Source organism: Heterodontus francisci, chromosome 4 (assembly GCF_036365525.1).
Source record: "Heterodontus francisci isolate sHetFra1 chromosome 4, sHetFra1.hap1, whole genome shotgun sequence".
NCBI lineage: Eukaryota > Metazoa > Chordata > Chondrichthyes > Heterodontiformes > Heterodontidae > Heterodontus > Heterodontus francisci.
In genome coordinates, this window is record NC_090374.1 from 11,903,498 (window position 1) to 11,924,146 (window position 20,649).

At 48.1% G+C, this 20,649-nt stretch overlaps 1 protein-coding gene across 1 annotated transcript in view; it reads left to right on the top strand.

The window, feature by feature from the left end:
* The first annotated feature begins 2,579 nt into the window (after window positions 1–2,579).
* The window catches only part of paip1 (poly(A) binding protein interacting protein 1), a 70,453-nt gene continuing 52,383 nt past the window's right edge, over window positions 2,580–20,649 (top strand). Inside the window, exon 1 of the mRNA XM_068029140.1 lies at window positions 2,580–2,992. Within this exon, the coding sequence (XP_067885241.1) occupies window positions 2,689–2,992 (304 nt within the window). The 5' untranslated portion in view covers window positions 2,580–2,688. The remainder of the gene's footprint in view (window positions 2,993–20,649) is intronic.

A 20,649-nucleotide genomic window follows, 5' to 3' on the forward strand; every position in this document is an offset into this window, starting at 1 on the left:
ACCGCACAAGCTGCAAGAACCTCAGATCTATTGGACAAGTGCAAGGGCTGACGCTCCTTCATTGCTACCTTCTGGATCCTCATACCTGCCTCACCTGTAGTCATACCCTCTTGTCTCTGGGACCAGACCAAATCTGAAGAACTCAGCCTAAGGGGTGTAACTGCCTCTTGGACACAGATTTAAAGCAAATGGTGAAAGAACCAAAGGGGTGAGGAGTAGAAATATTTTTCACACAGTGAATTGTTATGATCTGGAGTGCACTGCCAGTAAGGGTGTTGGAAGCAGATGCAAAAGTAACATTCGATAGACAATTGGATAAACACTTCATGGGATAAATAAAAATTGAATGGCCATGGGGAAAGTGCAGATGGAGTGGGATTAATTGGAAAGCTGTACCATGGGGCAGAGATGTACAACATGAGAACAAATGCTGACCTGCCAGTGACGCCCACATCGCATGAAAGAATTAAAAAAGGGCCAAATGACCTCTTTCTGCGCCATATTATTCTAAAGCATCCACAATTCTTCATGAAACCGGAGGTTGCAGTATTATCTACGTGACAACAGTGACTATATTTCAAAAGTACTTCATTGCCTGTAAAGCACTTTTGGGATGCCCTGATCGTGAAAGGCATGAAAGAAATTCATATTTCTCTCACCATCCACCTACAGAGGGCGCTGGGAGGCAACTAAGCAATTTATTGTAGTAGCTACGATGGCGAGTCAGACAGGGCTGTCCTCTGTCCCCGGTCTTGTTTGTTTGCTGTATTGAACCCTTTGCTGAGTCTATTAGGAAGGATGCGAGCATAAGAGGGGTGACAATCCCAGGCAGCGGAGGCACTCAGGTCAAAACCTCCCTGTACATGGATGACGTCGCCGTCTTCTGCTCGGATCCGCTGTCCGTGCGCAGACTGATGAGCATCTGCGACCAGTTCGAACTGGCCTCGGGAGCCAAAGTTAACCACGGCAAGAGCGAGGCCATGTTCTTTGGGAACTGGGCTGACCGATCCTTTGTCCCCTTCACCGTCAGGTCAGATTACCTGAAGGTGCTGGGGATATGGTTCGGAAGTGCCGGGGCGTGCACCAAAACATGGGAGGAGCGAGTAGCCAAGGTACGACAAAAGTTGGGCATGTGGGGGCAGCGATCTCTCTCCATTGTGGGTAAGAACCTGGTCATCAGGTGCGAGGCGCTCACGTTGTTGCTCTACGTGGCGCAGGTCTGGCCCATACCCCACTCCTGCGCCGTGGCAGTCACCCGAGCCATTTTCCGCTTCGTCTGGGGATCTAAAATGGACCGGGTCCGGAGGGACACGATGTTCAAATCTCTGGACATGGGCGGGAAAAATGTACCCAACGTGGCCCTCATCCTGATGACCACCTTCGTGTGCGGCTGCATCAAGCTATGTGTAGATCCCCAGTACGCAAACTCCAAGTGTCACTACGTGCTGAGGTTCTATCTGTCCCCGGTGTTGCGAAGGATGGGCCTGGTCACATTGCCGCGGAACGCTCCGTGCAGTTGGGCGGCGCCGTACCACCTATCCTTCGTGGAGCAGTTTCTGCGGAAAAACACCTTTGACCACCGGTCCATCAGGCGGTGGTCTGCACGGAATGTCCTCAAGGCCCTACGGGAAAAGGAAACGGTGGATCCTGTCGGATGGTTCCCCGAGCAGACCGTCAAAGTCATTTGGCGGAATGCCTCATCACCAGAACTTTCAAACAAGCACCAAGACGTAGCTTGGCTGGTGGTGAGAAGGGCCCTCCCCGTCAGATCCTTCATGCACACCCGAAGTCTCGCCCCCTCCGCACAGTGCCCCCGCGTTGGCTGTGGTGGGGAAGAGACGGTCGCCCACCTCCTCCTGGAATGTGCCTTTGCAAAGCAGGTGTGGAAAGAGATGCAGTGGTTTTTGTCAAGGTTCATCCCAAGCAGCTCTGTAACACAGGAGTCTGTGCTCTTCGGGCTGTTCCCAGGGACGCACACCGAGACAAACATCAACTGCTGCTGGAGGACTATCAATTCGGTGAAAGACGCCCTTTGGTCTGCCCGAAACTTGCTGGTCTTCCAGCGCAAAGAGTTGTCCACCACCGAATGCTGCAGACTGGCACATTCCAAGGTCCAGGACTACGTGCTGAGGGACGCACTAAAGCTTGGGGCAGCCGCAGCAAAGGCTCAATGGGGAAAGACCACAGTGTAAGGTCCCCCCACCAAGCTGGACTGAGGGGCTGGATCCATGGGAAACCCCTCGAACTGTATCGTTAATATTCTCAATTGCTGTAAATGTAAAAGTGGAATTGACATGACAATTGTGAAACGGAAGGGTTGGGAAGAAACTCATGACATTATTGAAAGAAACTGATCTCTTTTGCAATGTTTGTATTTTTTGGTGCTGTTTGGAAACTGTTTGGCAATGTAATTTTTACAGATTTTTATGAATAAAGTATATTTTGGGGAAAAAAAAGCTACGATGGGCCGCACGGTGGCGTACGGAGTGGGAGTGCGGACAGGAAGGACTGCGGTGTCGGCTGCTCTTGCCTCCCCCAGCACGGCTGTGGCGTCTGCCACCGGAAGCGCAGCGGCGGCGGCGGCTGCGTCGATTGTGGCGCATTTCCGGTTGTTTTGTTTTGAACCGGATGCGGCCGGACAGCGCGAGCGGCTTCCGCCGGAAGTGGAGGCGCAAACGGTAACGGACGATGGAGGGCGGCAAACCCGCCGCTTTCGACCGGGCACCGGGAGCGGGTCGCGGCCGAGGCCGGGGATTCGGTGCCGCCCCGCAGGCCCCGGGCCCCGGCGTGCGGGCCCAGGGACACGGCGACGGCGCGCAGGAGAACGGGCTGTGCGCGGGCCCGGGGCCTGGAGGTGTTCTTGGGCCTGGAGCTGGGACCGCCAATGGGGCGGCGATCGTGCAGGGCAACGGGATCCATGTGAAGAGCAGCATCCAGCAACAGGAGCCCCTGAGGCAACCGCGGAGCAGCCCACCCGCCGCCGAATTTTCAGGTAAATGGGTTAACATATATACAGCCAGGTAACGTATAGAATCTATAGACTGTCGGAAGTTTGGGTACTTTAATCATGTAACTTGTGGAATCTGTAGAGTCTGGGAAATGAATAGAATGGCGACTGCAGGGATTCAGGTACATTGGTATTTAGGGAATGTATAGAATCTATAGACTATAGAGGATTCAGTTACATTAATAGGCAGCTAATGTATAGAATTTATGGAGGTTGCGGGGGGTTCAGGTGTATTAGTGTCCAGGCGATCAATGGACTCTACAGGGACTGCAGTGGGTTCTCATCATTAATGTTTAGCTAATGCATGGAATCAATAGGGACTGCAGTGGGGTACATTAATTTTTGGGATTGCATAGAATCTATAGGGATTGTAAGGGTTCACGTACATTGATATCTGGGGACTGTATAGAAGCTGTTGAGATTGTAAGTGGTTTTGGTATGTTAATATCTGGGTGATGTGTAGAATCTATAGAGGTTGCAGGAGTTCCAGGTACATTAATATCTGGGTAATGTACAGAACCTGTAGGGATTACAAGGGGTCAGGTACATTAATATCCAGGTAATGTATAGAATCTATAGAAGCTGCAGTGGTGTCAGGTGCAGTAAAATCTTGGGGTATAGATTCTATGGCACTGCAGTGGGTTTAGGTGCATTAATATCTGGGTACTGTATAGAATCTGTAGGGATTGCAGGGGGCTTAAGGACATTAATGTGTGAGTAAAGTTTAGAATCTTTAGGGATTACAGGGGGTTCAGGTACGCTAATTTTCCAGTCTGCCCATGTCCTCCTGAAATCTTTCACTATCCTCACTACTACATGTCTTAGTTTTGTGTCATCTGCAGATTTTGAAATGATATCCTGTACACCCAAGTGCAGGTCATTAATATATATAAGAAAGAGCAGGGGGTCCGAATACTGACCCCTGGGGGACACCGCTGTATACTTCCTTCCAGTCTGAAGAACAACTGTTCATCACTGCTCTCTGCTTTCTATTCAGCCAATTTTAATCCTATCCGCACTGCTACTGTTCCTTTAATTCCATGTGGTTTAATTTTTCTGTCAAGTCTGTGATATACTTATCAAAGGTCTTTCTAAAGTTCATAAAAACAAGAAATGCTGGAAATACTCAGCAGGTCTGGCAGCATCTGTGGAGAGAGAAGCAGAGTTAACGTTTCAGGACTGACCTGAAACGTTAACTCTGCTTCTCTATCCACAGATGCTGCCAGACCTGCTGAGTATTTCCAGCATTTCTTGTTTTTATTTCAGATTTCCAGCATCTGCAGTATTTTGCTTTTATCTTTTTAAAGTTCGTATGCACGTCAAGTGCACTGTCCTCATCCACTGTTCTATTACTTCATCAAAGAACTCAATCAGGTTAATCGGATACCATTTTCTTTCAACAAATATGTGCTCGCTGTCATTTATTAACCCATGATTTTCCAAGTGACAATTCTTTTGCCCTGGATTATTTTGTCTCAGAGGTTTTCCATTGACGCTAAGCTGACTTTACTATCCAGGGTATGTTGCATGGTTTTCAGCCAAATGATTGTAAATATCGGTAGGTGATATATGTATATATAAAATATAGCAATAGGCTACTCATTGCAGAGTAACTGGATACATTAATGTAAATATATACCTATAACGTATATAACAGCGCAATTTAGGTTGAGCATTGAAATAACTGAAATAACATTACATGAATGAATCTCACTTTCTCCTTGCATGTACTCTGCAGTTTATAAACACAAAACAAAGGCTGCAACAGGCATATAATTGTTTTTTTTCCCTCAGGCGCTTAGAGTCTTTTTTTCATAAAACACTTTTTGAACTTAATCTTTAATAAAGCTTTTAAAGGTTGCGCTGTAGTTTTGTCTTCAAATACCTGAAAAAGTCTTTGAGAACTTTGAGAAACTGCTCGGCTCTAAAGAAAAAAATATTTTTCAACGTAACAAACTGGTGCTTTGATGGGCAAAAAATATTTACTCCAAACCCTGAGCTTTGGGAGTCGCCGAGGTCTTTGAGTAAAATAGTAATTGAAGGCACTAAAAGGCACAAACAATGGTTAAATGGATGACTACAATTACTATTTCAAAATAAGTAAATTTTGTTCCTTTAAATTTTGGTTAACTGCTTATTTTCAAGAGTAAATTAGTCACTATGCAGGGGCAATGGTGGAGGAAAAAAATTTGGTTGGCACTTGTGGAGAATTACAGGAATTGGGTCTTTCTCGTACAAAATGTGGACATAGGAATTTGTAATGGTGAATTGTGACACATAGGACTACACGAAGTCAATTGGTGCTGTCAGGAAGTGCGTGCTAACGTTAAATTTCAAATAATGTAAATGCGTAAAAGTGACGGATGTAGCATTTCGCTGCAGGGTATTCATTGCATAGTTTATACTTTTATAGGATGATGCATATGGTGGGGGGGGGGTGTGATTGGAGTCCATACTAGGCATAGGAAAGAGGGAAAATGCATTTATATAGCACCTTTCCTCACCTCAGGCCGTCTCAAAGCACTTTGCATCCAGCCAAGTACTACTTGAATTTACACACAGTAAGCTCCCACATGCAGCAGTGTGATAATGAGCATTTTTTTTTGTAATGTTGGTTGAGGGATAAATGTTGGCAGGGCATGGGGAAGAACTCTTCTCAGATATAGTGTCATTTCCTTCCACCTGAGAGAGCAGGTAGGGCTTATGTTTAATGTCTCCTCTGGATTGGGATTGAACCTCATGGTCTTCTGACTCAGAGGGGAGAGTGGTATCCACCAAGCCACGGCTGACACCGTTAAGTACTGTTAGTGAAACGGTGTTGAAGACTGGGGGATATTTGGACTGGGGAATATGTCTCTTCAGTCCTTTCCATTATATTAATTGCTATGTCCACATTCACAGTGGGAGCTGAGTATGTAGAATTGTCATGTAACAGTAACCACACCATCCTGCCACTGGGGGCTCTGCTGCATCTTCAGGGAGCTGTCATCATTGGCAGTTTTCATTATAAATGTGGACAGATTCATGATGGAAAAAATTGACAGGAAATGCGTGGAGACAGAACACTTCATCTGCACAGCATTCAGGTAAATGTAATAAGCATCTTTTATGGTTAAAAATCTTTCGTATGCACCTTCTGTTCTTATATGAAACCTCAATGTCAACATTTGTAATAGGATTTCCAATGTAAATGTTTCATAGTTTTGATATAAATCGGATGTGGACAATTAGCACTAGTTTGTTGATGAAGGAAACAAATTACCCCAAAACCTTCTGGGTAAAATTTTTGCCTTGCCATTTTTGCGAAGTAACTGAAATTTCTAATGTCCAAAATAAAATTTGTAAAATAAAAAGATAGTATATTTCACAACATGAATAAATTTAACACATTGAGTAGTCTTTTGTGTGTTTTAATGCTTTTGTTAAAGTGTTTACTTCAAGGCCTCAAAACCTGAATTCAGCTGCCGTTTGTTTCTACCTCTGCTGAATGGAACTTTCTGAGCATGTGCAGTTTGCAGACGTTTCCAGCGTGCAGTCTGCGTTAGCAGGACTGTAAAGATAGCTGTGAAAGAAACAGATCAATTTCTTCAAGCTTTGTTTCAACAACTTGCAATTATGTTGCGTCTTTACATGTGAAGAGGGAGGTGAACAAAGGTGTGGTCAAAAAAAGGGTCTTAAAGGAAGAGAGATATATGGAGAGGCAGAGTGGTTGAAGGAGTGAATTCCAGAGTTCGGGCCCCAGACAGCTGAAGACGTGGACAATAATGGTGGAGCAAAAGGGGGGAAATGCACAAGTCAGAATTGGGTAAAATGGAGAGTTTGGACGTACGAATTTGTAAAAGGCAGATTGTGTTTGACGAATCTAATTGAATTTTTTTTATTAAGTAACAGAGAAGGTTAATGAAGGGAATGCAATGGATGTTGTCCCTATGGATTTTAAGAAGGCCTTTGACACAGTATCACAAAAGCCTGGTTAAACAAAATTGAGGCTCGTAGAATAGTGTCAGTTTGAATAAAATATTGGCCTGACCGAAAACAGCGAGCTGTGGCAAATGGTTATTTTTTCGACTGGAGGATGGTAGATAGTGGTGTTCCCCATGGGTCAATGTTAAGTTCGCTGCTTTTTTCATATTCAGAAGTGACTTGGATATTGGAATACAGAGTAAATTTTCAAAATGTGGCAATGATAGCAAACTTGGAGGTGTGGCAGGCAGTGAGAATGATACCAACTGACTTCAACATGATATAGACGAGCAGAATGGGCAGACAAGTGGCAGATGGAGTTTGAGGTGATGCATTTTGGCGGAAGGGGAAGGGAGAGTCAATGTAGACTTAATGGCATATTTCTAAAGAGTTAGCAGGAACAGAGGGGAGATTTGTTAATTGTGTATGATTGTCAGGTTTAGGTAAGGTTGACAAAAAAAACCTGTTCCTATTAGCTGATTGTACAAGCACTCGGGGACACAGATTTGCGGGGGCAATGTGAGGAAGGACCTGAAACTTGCTGCTTACGAGGGTGTGGAGGCAAAGACGGTGAATGATTTCTAAAGGAAATTTGATGGGCGCTTGTGGGGCTATAGGGATAGAGCGGGGGAATGGGGCTGATTGGATTGCTCTACAGAGAGCTCGCATGGGCTCTGGGCCGAAAGGCCACCTCCTGCCGTTATGACTCTTAATTGCACTCCCTCAGAGAGGAACTGGTTGACTTGTGCTTTCAGGGAGCCAGCATCGGATGGTGCAAATACTAGGGTGTCAAAAATGAATGTTAGTGGCAATGTCACTGAACAGCAACGTGATACTGACTGTTAAAGGAACCTGTGCCCTGTCAAACATAGATGGGCACTGCTGCATTCAAAGAATCTTCCAGATTAAGGCAGTGCCATTCATTGTTCAGCTGCAGAAACAGCCCAGTGCAATGCTTGGGGTAGTGGTTACTTTACTGGGCATGAGAGTTCACATCTCACCATGGCAGTTTGAGAATTTAGATTTGGTTTTCAAAATATGGCATCAGTACAAAAAAAAGTTGTCAGATTATTGTAACAGCCCAACTGGTTCACTAATGTCCTTTAGGGAGGAAAACTTACTCATTACCCAGTCTGGGCCTATAAGTAAGTCCAGTACCATGCCAACAGGGTTGATTCTTAACTGCCCTATCTGAAATTGTCCACCAAGACTCTGAATTGTTGATGACCAGTAAATGCTGGGTTTGTCAGTGACGACCCACATCCCGAAAACAAAAAAAAAGATATAGCTTGACAGCTGAGTGCTGAATTGTTACCCTTCTGCAAGTAGTTCTAGGTACCACACCTTAGGAACGATATAGTGGCCTTGTCATGTGGAATGATTCCTGGACTCCAAGAGTTAAATTACAAGGAGAGATTACACAGGCTCGGGTTGTATTCCTGGAATTTAGAAGGTTAAAGGGTGATTTGGTCGAAGTTTGCAAGATATCAAGGGGAACAGATAGCATCAATAGAGGTAAACTATTTCCGCTGCTTCCGATGAAGGGTCACGGACCCGAAACGTTAACTCTGCTTCTCTTTCCACTGATGCTGCCAGACCTGCTGAGTGGTTCCAGCATTTCTTGTTTTTATTCCGCTGCTTGGGGAGTCTAGGACTGGATAGTGGGGGGGTCGGGAGCGGTTGGTGGGGTGTTTATAGTCGAAAGGCTGCAGCCAAACCTTTCAGGAATGAAATTAGGTAAACTTCTATGTGCAAATGGTGGTAGAAGTTCAGAACACTCTTCCACAAACAACAATTAATACGTTAAGACAACTTGTTAATTTTTAGTCTGAGATTGATAGATTTTTGTTAATTAAAGGTGCTTGGGGAAGTGGGGCAAAGGTGGGTACTTGAAGATAAGTGTAGATCAATCATAATCTGAATGGTGGAACAGGCTCGAGGGGCTAATGTTCTGGTTGGTGAGGGCTGCAGTATTTAATTAGAAGACCAATTAATGAGATATGCTTACTTTGTTTTGTCAGCATCTCCACCCTGATACTTGCAGCTCTTCACAAACTGGATAGGGCAGGGAAGACACCCGGAAGTGAGATTTGAACGACAGAATGTGGCGTTCATCTTCTCTGGCCTCATACATGACCGGGAATAAAAAGACAGTTAGCAAAATGGAGAAATACTCGTATTTAGTCAGTTGTTTAACACATGTCGAAGCATTTCTTGTACAAGGAATTGGGTTTTGGAGTCCACCTGTTGTTTCGATGAGGCAGGCAGAGTCCAACACACGCCAGCGAGGTGAACAACCAGCCAGTCTATTTCTTTGCTTGAGCTGGTTGTGTGAGTAACGGTGGCTTGAACATCAATAGAATTCCCTGCTCCTTTTACATTGCGGTGGAATGTTTAACATCTGGAACAGACAGACCGAGTCTCAGTTCAACATCTCCTCTGAAACCAACTAGGGAAAAGCTGTTTTAGATGCAGTATTGTGTAATGAGGCAGGGTTAATTAGTAATCTCATAGTAAAAGATCCTCTGGAAAAAATGATCATAACGCAATTGAATTCCATATTAAGTTTGAGAGCAACATACTTGAGACCAAAACAAGAATCATAAAATTAAACAAAGTCCATTACATAGGTATGAGGAGAGAGTTGGCTGAAGTTGATTGGGTAAATAGTCTAAAACAGGGTTGTCCAGCATACGGCCCGTGGGCCAGAATCCAGCCCGCCAAAAGTTTTCAACCAGCTCGCGGACAAAAAGGGGGAGGCGGTAGCTTAGTGGTATTGTCACTGGACTAGTAACCCAGAGACCCGGGGTAATCCTCTGGCGAGATGATTTGAATCCCACCAGGGCAGAAGGTGCACTTTTAATTAATAAAAAAAAAATCTGGAATTAAAAAGCTAGTCTAATGATGGCCATGAAGCCATTGTTGATTGTCGCAAAAACCCATCTGGTTCACGAATGTCCTTTAGGGAAGGACATCTGCTGTCTTTACCTGGTCTGGCCTACATGTGACTCCAGACCCACAGCAATGTGGTTGACTCTTGCATGCCTTCTGCAATGGCTTAGCAAGCCACTCAGTTGTACCTAACTGCCAAAAAGTCAATAAGAAATGAAACCGGATGGACCACCTGACATCGACCGAGGCACCGGAAAGGACAATGGCAAACCCAGCCCTGTCGACCCTGCAAAGACCTCCTTGTGCCAAAGTTGGGAGAGCTGTCCCACAGACTAGTCAAGCAACAGCCTGACATCATCGTACTCACTGAATCATAGCTTATAGACAATGTCCCAGACACCACCATCACCATCCCTGGGTATGTCCTGGCCCAGCAACAGGACAGATGCAGCTGAGGTGGCGGCACAGTGGTATACTGTCGGGAGGGAGTTGCCCTGGGAATCCTCAACATCGACTCCGGACCCCATGAAGTCTCATGGCATCAGGTCAAACATGAGCAAGGAAACCTCCTGCTGATTACCACCTACGGCCCTCCCTCAGCTGATGAGTCAGTACTCCTCCATGTTGAACAGCACTTGGAGGTAGCACTGAGGGTGGCAAGGGCGCAGAGTGTACTGTGGGAGGGGGACTTCAATGTCCATCACCAAGAGTGGCTCGGTAGCACCACTACTGACCGAGCTGGCTGAGTCCTAAAGATCATATCTGCTAGACTGGGTATGCGGCAGGTGGTGAGGGAACTAACGAGGGAAAAACAGACTTGACCTTGTCCTCACCGATCTGCCTGCCACAGGTGCATCAGTCCATGACAGTATTGGTAGGAGTGACCACTGCACAGTCCTTGTGGAGACGAAGTCCCGTCTTCACATTGAGGATGCCCTCCATCGTGTGGTCTGGCACTGCCACTGTACTAAATGGGATAGATTTTGAACAGATCGAGCAATGCAAAACTAGGTATCCATGAGATGCTGTGGACCATCAGTCACAGCAGAATTGTACTCAATCGCAATCTGTAACCTCATGGCCTGGTATATCCCCGACTCTAGTGTTAGCATCAAGCCGGAGGATAAACTCTGGTTCAATGAAAAATGCAGGCTGGCATGCCAGGAGCAGCACCAGGCATACCTCAAACTGAGGTGTCAGCCTGGTGAAGCGACAACTCAGGAAAACTTGCATGCCAAACAGCGTAAGCAGCATGTGACAGACAGAGCTGAGAGATCCCACAACCAACAGATGAGATCGAAGCTCTGCAGTCCTGCCGCATCCAGTCGTTAATGTTGGTGGAGAATTAAACAACTAACAGGAGGAGGTGGCTCCACAAATATCCCCATCCTCAATGATGGGGGACCCCAGCACATCAGTGAGGGAGGCAAAAGATAAGGAAGCATTTGCAGCTACCTTCGGCCAGCAGTGCTGAGTGTTTGCTGCATCTCAGCCTCCTCCTGAAGTCCTCAGCATCACTGATGCCAGTCTTCAGCCAATTCGATTTACTTCACGTGATATCAAGAAATGACTGAAGGCACTGGATACTGCAAAGGCTACAGGCCCTGACAAAATTCCAGCAATAGTACTGAAGACCTGTGCTCCAGAACTTGCTGCACCCCTAGCCAAGCTGTTCCAATAAAGCTACAACACTGGCATCTACCCAGCAATGTGGAAAATTGCTCAGGTATGTTCTGTACGCAAAAAGCAGGGCAAATCCAACCCGACCAATTACTGGCCTATCAGTCTACTCTCAATCATCAGTAAGGTGATGGAAGGTGTCATTGACAGTGCTATCAAGTGGCACTTGCTTAGCAATAACCTGCTCAGCGACGCTCAGTTTGGGTTCTGTCAGGGCCACTCAGCTCCTGACCTCATTATGGCCTTGGTTCAAACATGGACAAAAGAACTGAACTCGAGGTGAGAGTGACTGCCCTTAACATCAAGGCAGCATTTGACCGAGTATAGCATTAAGGAGCCCTAGCAAAATTGGAGTCAATGGGATTCAGGGGGAAAACTCTCTGCTGGTTGGAATTGTACCCAGCGCAAAGGAAGATGGTTGTGGTTAAGAACAAAGAAAATTACAGCACAGGAACAGGCCCTTCGGCCCTCCAAGCCTGCGCCGATCAATATCCTCTATCTAAACATGACGCCTATTTTCTAAGGGTCTGTATCTCTTTACTTCATGCCCATTCATGTATCTGTCTAGATACATCTTAAAAGACGCTATCGTGCCCGCGTCTACCACCTCCGCTGACAACGCGTTCCAGGCACCCACCACCCTCTGCGTAAAGAACTTTCCACGCATATCCCCCCTAAACTTTTCCCCTCTCACTTTGAACTCGTGACCCCTAGTAATTGAATCCCCCACTCTGGGGAAAAAGCTTCTTGCTATCCAACCTGTCTATACCTCTCATGATTTTGTACACCTCAATCAGGTCCCCCCTCAACCTCCGTCTTTCTAATGAAAATAATCCTAATCTACTCAACCTCTCTTCATAGCTAGCGCCCTCCATACCAGGCAACATCCTGGTGAACCTCCTCTGCACCCTCTCCAAAGCATCCACATCCTTTTGGTAATGTGGCGACCAGAACTGCACGCAGTATTCCAAATGTGGCCGAACCAAAGTCCAAGACAACTGTAACATGACCTGCCAACTCTTGTACTCAATACCCTGTCCGATGAAGGAAAGCATGCCGTATGCCTTCTTGACCACTCTATTGACCTGCGTCACCACCTTCAGGGAACAATGGACCTGAACACCCAAATCTCTCTGTACATCAATTTTCCCCAGGACCTTTCCATTTACTGTATAGTTCACTCTTGAATTGGATCTTCCAAAATGCATCACCTCGCATTTGCCCTGATTGAACTCCATCTGCCATTTCTCTGCCCAACTCTCCAAGCTATCTATATTCTGCTGTATTCTCTGACAGTCCCCTTCACTATCTGCTACTCCACCAATCTTAGTGTCGTCTGCAAACTTGCGAATCAGACCACCTATACTTTCCTCCAAATCATTTATGTATATCACAAACAACAGTGGTCCCAGCACGGATCCCTGTGGAACACCACTGGTCACACGTCTCCATTTTGAGAAACTCCCTTCCACTGCTACTCTCTGTCTCCTGTTGCCCAGCCAGTTCTTTATCCATCTAGCTAGTACACTTTGGACCCCATGCGCCTTCACTTTCTCCATCAGCCTACCATGGGGAACCTTATCAAACGCCTTACTGAAGTCCATGTATACGACATCTACAGCCCTTCCCTCATCAATCAACTTTGTCACTTCCTCAAAGAATTCTATTAAGTTGGTAAGACATGACCTTCCCTGCACAAAACCATGTTGCCTATCACTGATAAGCCCATTTTCTTCCAAATGGGAATAGATCCTATCCCTCAGTAACTTCTCCAGCAGCTTCCCTACCACTGACGTCAGGCTCACCGGTCTATAATTACCTGGATTATCCCTGCTACCCTTCTTAAACAAGGGGACAACATTAGCAATTCTCCAGTCCTCCGGGACCTCACCCGTGTTTAAGGATGCTGCAAAGATATCTGTTAAGGCCCCAGCTATTTTCCCTCTCGCTTCCCACAGTAACCTGGGATAGATCCCATCCGGACCTGGGGACTTGTCCACCTTAATGCCTTTTAGAATACCCAACACTTCCTCCATCCTTATGCCGACTTGACCTAGAGTAATCAAACATCTGTCCCTAACCTCAACATCCTTCATGTCCCTCTCCTCGGTGTATACCGATGCAAAGTACTCGTTTAGAATCTGACCCATTTTCTCTGACTCTGCGGATAACTTTCCTCCTTTGTCCTTGAGTGGGCCAATCCTTTCTCTAGTTACCCCCTTGCTCCTTATATTTGAATATAAGGTTATTGGAGGTCAATCGTCTCCGCTCCAGGACATCACTGCAGGAGTTTCTCAGGGTATTGTCCTAAGCCCAACCATCTTCAGCTGCTTCATTAATGACCTTAATTCAATCATAACGTCAGAAGTGGGGATGTTCGCTGATGATTGCACAATGTTCAGCATCATTTGCGACTCCTCAGATACTGAAATAGTCCATGTAGAAATGGAGCAAGACCTGGACAATATCCAGGCTTGGGCTGATAAGTGGCAAGTAACATTCACACCACACAAGTGCCAGGCAATGGCCATCTCCAACAAGAGAGAATCTAAACATCTCTCCTTGACATTCAACGGCATTACGATCGCTGAATTCCCCACTATCAATATCCTGGGGGATACCATTGACCAGAAACTGAACTGGAGTAGCCGTATAAATACCGTGGCTACAAGAGCAGGTCAGAGGCTAGAAAACCTGCGACGAGTAACTCACCTGCTGACTCCCCAAAGCCTGTCCACCATCTACAAGGCACAAGTCAGGATTGTGATGGAATACTCTCCACTTGCCTGGATGGGTGCAGCTCCAACAACACTCAAGCTCGACAACATCCAGGACAAAGCAGCCCACTTGATTGGCACCCCAGTCACAAACATTCACTCCCTCCACCACTGACGCGCGGAAGCAGCAGTGTGTACCATCTACAAGATGCACTGCAGCAACGCACCAAGACACCTTCGACAGCACCTTCCAAACCCCCGACCTCTACCACCTAGAAGGACAAGGGCAGCAGATGCATGGGTACACAACCACCTGCAAGTTCCCCTCCAAGCCACACACCATTCTGACATGGAACAATATCGCTTTCCTTTATTGTCGCTGGGTCAAAATCCTGGAACTCCCTTCCTAACATTACTGTGGGTGTACCTACCCCACATGGACTGCAGCGGTTCAAGAAGGCAGCTGATCGCTACCTTCTCAAGGGCAATTAGGGATGGGAATAAATGCTGGCTTGGCCAGCGATGCCCACATCCCATGAAATGAATAATGAAAAAATAAGTAAACTGTTCCTGGGGCCGTTGCTTATCCTCACTTTGACTGGCGGTGATATTTCCCTTCGTTAGAACCGGCTTTTAAACTTTTGTGCTGTCAGTTTTGCAGTTGACAGCTGCTGACTCTCACACACGCTCTTTTAAAGTTCTTGTAAAAAATAGATAGTTGTCAGTGACTGTCAACTCTGAAACTGACATCCGAAACAGCCGTTTGCCAAGACTCTGGGTCTTCCATCGGATTCTGGCTTTTATTTAAAAAGGGCTGGCTGGAAAACCCTGAGGGGGCAGAGGGAGAGAGGGGTAAGGGGGGGTCAGAGGGAGAGGGGTAAGGTGGGGGGGCAATGGGGGGGATGGAGGGGGAGAGAGGCAATAGGAGGGGCGGAGGGGGTAAGGGGGGGGGGACCAGAGGGGGGACGGAGGGAGAGAGGGGCCAGGGGGGGACGGAGGGGCAAGGGGGGGACTGAGGGGGAGAAAGGGAAGTTGGGGGACTGAGGGGGAGAGAGAAAGGGAAGGGGGGACGGAGGGAGAGAAAGGGAAGTGGGGGGATGGAGGGGGAGAGAGGGAAGTGGGGGGACGGAGGGGGAGAGAGGGAAGTGGGGGGACGGAGGGGGAGAGAGGGAAGTGGGGGGACGGAGGGGGAGAGAGGGAAGTGGGGGGACGGAGGGGGAGAGAGGGAAGTGGGGGGACGGAGGGGGAGAGAGGGAAGTGGGGGGACGGAGGGGGAGAGAGGGAAGTGGGGGGACGGAGGGGGAGAGAGGGAAGTGGGGGGACGGAGGGGGAGAGAGGGAAGTGGGGGGACGGAGGGGGAGAGAGGGAAGTGGGGGGACGGAGGGGGAAAGAGGGAAGTGGGGGGACGGAGGGGGAGAGAGGGAAGTGGGGGGACGGAGGGGGAGAGAGGGAAGTGGGGGGACGGAGGGGGAGAGAGGGAAGTGGGGGGACGGAGGGGGAGAGAGGGAAGTGGGGGGACGGAGGGGGAGAGAGGGAAGTGGGGGGACGGAGGGGGAGAGAGGGAAGTGGGGGGACGGAGGGGGAGAGAGGGAAGTGGGGGGACGGAGGGGGAGAGAGGGAAGTGGGGGGACGGAGGGGGAGAGAGGGAAGTGGGGGGACGGAGGGGGAGAGAGGGAAGTGGGGGGACGGAGGGGGAGAGAGGGAAGTGGGGGGACGGAGGGGGAGAGAGGGAAGTGGGGGGACGGAGGGGGAGAGAGGGAAGTGGGGGGACGGAGGGGGAGAGAGGGAAGTGGGGGGACGGAGGGGGAGAGAGGGAAGTGGGGGGACGGAGGGGGAGAGAGGGAAGTGGGGGGACGGAGGGGGAGAGAGGGAAGTGGGGGGACGGAGGGGGAGAGAGGGAAGTGGGGGGACGGAGGGGGAGAGAGGGAAGTGGGGGGACGGAGGGGGAGAGAGGGAAGTGGGGGGACTGAGGGGGAGAGAGGGAAGTGGGGGGACTGAGGGGGAGAGAGGGAAGTGGGGGGACTGAGGGGGAGAGAGGGAAGTGGGGGGACTGAGGGGGAGAGAGGGAAGTGGGGGGACTGAGGGGGAGAGAGGGAAGTGGGGGGACTGAGGGGGAGAGAGGGATGTGGGGGGACTGAGGGGGAGAGAGGGAAGTGGGGGGACTGAGGGGGAGAGAGGGACGTGGGGGGACTGAGGGGGAGAGAGGGAAGTGGGGGGACTGAGGGGGAGAGAGGGAAGTGGGGGGACTGAGGGGGAGAGAGGGATGTGGGGGGACTGAGGGGGAGAGAGGGATGTGGGGGGACTGAGGGGGAGAGAGGGAGGTGGGGGGACTGAGGGGGAGAGAGGGAGGTGGGGGGACTGAGGGGGAAGTGGGGGGACTGAGGGGGAGAGAGGGAAGTGGGGGGACTGAGGGGGAGAGAGGGAAGTGGGGGGACTGAGGGGGAGAGAGGGACGTGGGGGGACTGAGGGGGAGAGAGGGACGTGGGGGGACTGAGGGGGAGAGAGGGAAGTGGGGGGACTGTAGGGGGAGGGGAGAGGGGGAAGTGGGGGGACTGAGGGAGAGTGGGGGGACTGAGGGGGACGGAGGGGGAAAGGGAAGGGGGGACGGAGGGGGAAAGGGAAGGGGGGACGGAGGGGGAAAGGGAAGGGGGGACGGAGGGGGAGAGACAAAGGGAGGGAAAAGGGGGACAGAGGGAGGGGGGACGGAGGGAAGGGGGGACAGAGGGAGGGAATGGGGAGGACGGAGGGGGAGAGAGGGAATGGGGGGGACGGAGGGGAAGGGGGGACGGGGGGGAGGGAGGGAGGGAAAGGGGGACAGAGGGAGGGGGGAAGATGAGAAGGGGGACGGGGAGGGAGAGAGAGAGAGAGAGAGAGGGAGGGAAGGGGGGACGGAGAGAGAGGGAGGGAAGGGGGGACGGAGAGAGAGGGAGGGAAGGGGGGACGGAGAGAGAGGGAGGGAGAGGAGGGGGGACACAGAGAGAGAGGGAGGGAGAGGAGGGGGGACACAGAGAGAGAGGAGGGAAGGGGGGGGGCAGAGAGAGAGGGAGGAAGAGGGAAAGGGGGCAGAGAGGGAGGGAAGGGTGGGCAGAGGGGGAGGGAGGGAGAGACTAGGGTGGGCAGCGAGGGAACGAGTGAGAGACCAGGGTGGGCAGAGAGGGGAGAGGGGAGAGGGAAGGGTTGGTAGAGAGAGGAACACTAGATACGGAGGGGAGTGGAGCGGGCGGGAGAGGGAGACAGAGACAAATAAAGTGGGGCGAGAGAGAGAGTTAATCATTTACTTACGGCACAGAAGGAGGCTATTCTGTCCATCAAGCCTATGCTGGCTCTGCACGGAGCTGTGCAGTCTGTCACACTCCCTGGCTCAATCCCTGTCGCCATACAAGTCTATTTCTCTCAGGTGACCATCCAACTTCCTCTTCAAGTCATTGATTGTCTCCACTTCCACCACCTTGTGGGCCGTGAGTTCAAGGTCATTACCACCCACTGCATGAAACAAGTGCTTCCTCATATTCTCCCTGCATCTTATGCACAAAACTTTCAGTCTGTGTCCCCTAGTCCTAGAGGGGAGAGGGTAGAGAGAACCACACACACACACACAGAGCGCGGGGAGAGGTGGAAGAGATATCAAGGTCAAGTGTGCGGGCAGAGATTGACTACTTACTAAAGCAAAAACAATGCCCGGTATGTCACTAAATCTTTTTTCAACATTGTGATGAGAAAGTAAGCCAATAAATTATTCTTTTTTAAAGCTTCTTCACAAAAATGCACACTTGTTCTTATTAAGATAAATTTTTCGTCCCTTTATCTTCCGAAATTTGCTCACGACCCCCTGGGTCAAGCAAAAATTGCAATGCGGCCCTCCACCCGAAAAGGTTGGACAGCCCTGGTTTTAAAGGTACAGTGCTAAATAAACTGTGGGAAACATTTAAAGAAACAATTCAAAATGTTCAACAAAACTACCTTCCATTAAAAATCAAAATATCAGCCACAAAGAGCCATCCATGCTTACTAGGGAAGTTAGTATTAGATTAAAAGAAGAGGCTTATAATGTTGTGACGAGCCGTTAGCATTGGGAAAGTTTTAGAAACCAGAAAAGGGTAACCAAAAAGTTGATAAAAAGGGAAAAAATGGAATATGGGAGTAAACTAGCCAAGGATATAGAATCGCTAAAGTAAATGTTGATCCTTAGAGCCAAAGACAAGAGGAATTATCATGGGGAATGAGGAAATGTCAAGACATTGAACAAATATTTTGTTTCTGTTTTCACATTAGAAGACACAAATTGCATGCCAGCAATATTGGGTAACCAAGGGTCTAATAAGAGTTGGGAACTTGTAATTGATATCAACAGAGAAAAAGTATTAATGAAACTTGCGGAACTACAAGCCAACAAATCCCCAGGACCTGATGGTCCGCATTCTAAGGTTCTAAAAGAGGTAGCTGCAGAGTTAGTGGATGCACTGGTTATGATTTTCCTAAAATACCTAGATTTTATAACGATCCCAGTGCATTGGAAGTTAGCAAATGTAATCTTCAAGAAAACCGGGAGGGAGAAAACTGGGATCTACAGGCCAATGAGCCTGACATCAGTCCTCAGGAAAATGCTGGAATCTATTATTAAGGTAGTCTTTATGCACTTAGAGAATTATATTATGTTCAGACAGAGTTAATGCTGTTTTATGGAAGAAAAAATGTTTGTCAACTTTGAGAGTTTTTGAGGATGAAACTTGTAGCCGAGATAAAGGGGAGCCAATAGGTGTAGCCATACTTGGATTTCCAAAAGGCATTCAATAAGGTACCACACAAGATAAGGGCTCATGGAGTTGGGGGGTAATACAATAATGTGGATGGTTAACAGATGGAGTCAGAGAGTAGGGACGTTTTCAGGTTAGCAGGCCGTAACTAGTGGAGTGTGGCAAGGATCTACGTTGGGGTCTTGGCTATTTACAATCTATATTCATGACTTAGACTAAGAAACAGAGTAATATATCCAAGTTTGCTGACAATACAAAGCAAGGTGGGAATTTTTTTTTAAAAGCTGTGAAACTTTTAGATGTTCAGAGAGATTTGGATGTAAGAAATAGAAAGTCAGCATGCAGATACAGCAAACATTTAGGAAGGCAAATGGCATGTTGGCCTTTATTGCAAGAGGACTGGAGTATCAGAGCAAGGAAGTATTACTACAGTTTCATGGGGCTTTGGTCACCGCACACCTGAATTACTGTGTGCAGTTTTGGTCTATATCTAAGGGAGGACATACTTGCCTTGGAGGCAGTAGAGCGAAGGTTCACTAAATTGGTTCCTGGGAAAGGAGGGTTGTACAAACATACGAATTAGGAGGAGCGTAGGCCACAAAGACTCTGCTTCCACTGCCTTTTGAGGAAGAGAGTTCCAAAGACTCACGACCCTCAGAGAAAAGATTTCTCCTCATCTCTGTCTTAAATGGGCGACCCTTTATTTTTAAACAGTGACCCCTAGTTCTAGATTCTCCCACAAGAGGAAACATCCTTTCCACATCCACCCTGTCAAGACCCCTAAGAATCTTATATGTTTCAATCAAGTTGCCTCTTACTCTTCTGAACTCCAGCAGATATAAGCCCAGCCTGTCCAACTTTTCCTCATAAGACAACCTGCCCATTCCAAGTATTAGTCTAGTAAACCTTCTCTGAGCTGCTTCCAATGCATTTACATCTTTCCTTAAACAAGGAGACCAGTACTGTACACAGTACTCCAGATGTGGTCTCATCAATGCTCTGTATAACTGAAGCATAACCTCCATACTTTTTTATTCAGTTCCCCTCCCAATAAATTCTAACATTCTATTAGCTTTCCTAATTACTTGCTGTACCTGCATAGTAACCTTTAACGATTTATGCACTAGGACACCCAGATCCCTCTGCATCTCAGAGCTCTGCAGTCTCCCACCATTTAGCTAATATGCTTTTTTATTCTTTCTGCCAAAATGGACAATTTCACATTTTCCCATATTACACTCCATTTGCCAGATCTTTGCCCACTCATTTAACTTGTCTATATCCCTTTGTAGCCTCTTTATGTCCTCTTCACAAGTTACTTCCCTACCTTTCTTTGTGTCATCAGCAAATTTGGGAACCATACCTTCGGTCCCTTCATCCAAGTCATTTATATAAATTGTAAAAAGCTGAGGCCCCAGCACTGATCCCCGTGGCACACCACTCGTTACATCTTGCCAACCAGAAAATAATCCATTTATGCCTACCCTCTGTTTCTTGTTTGCTAGCCAATCATCTTTCCAAGTCAATATGTTACCCCCTACACCATGAGCTTTTATTTTACGCAATAACCTTTGATATCCAATGCTGAAAGGCTGAGTAAATTGAGCCTATACTCTCTGGAGTTTAGAAGAATGAG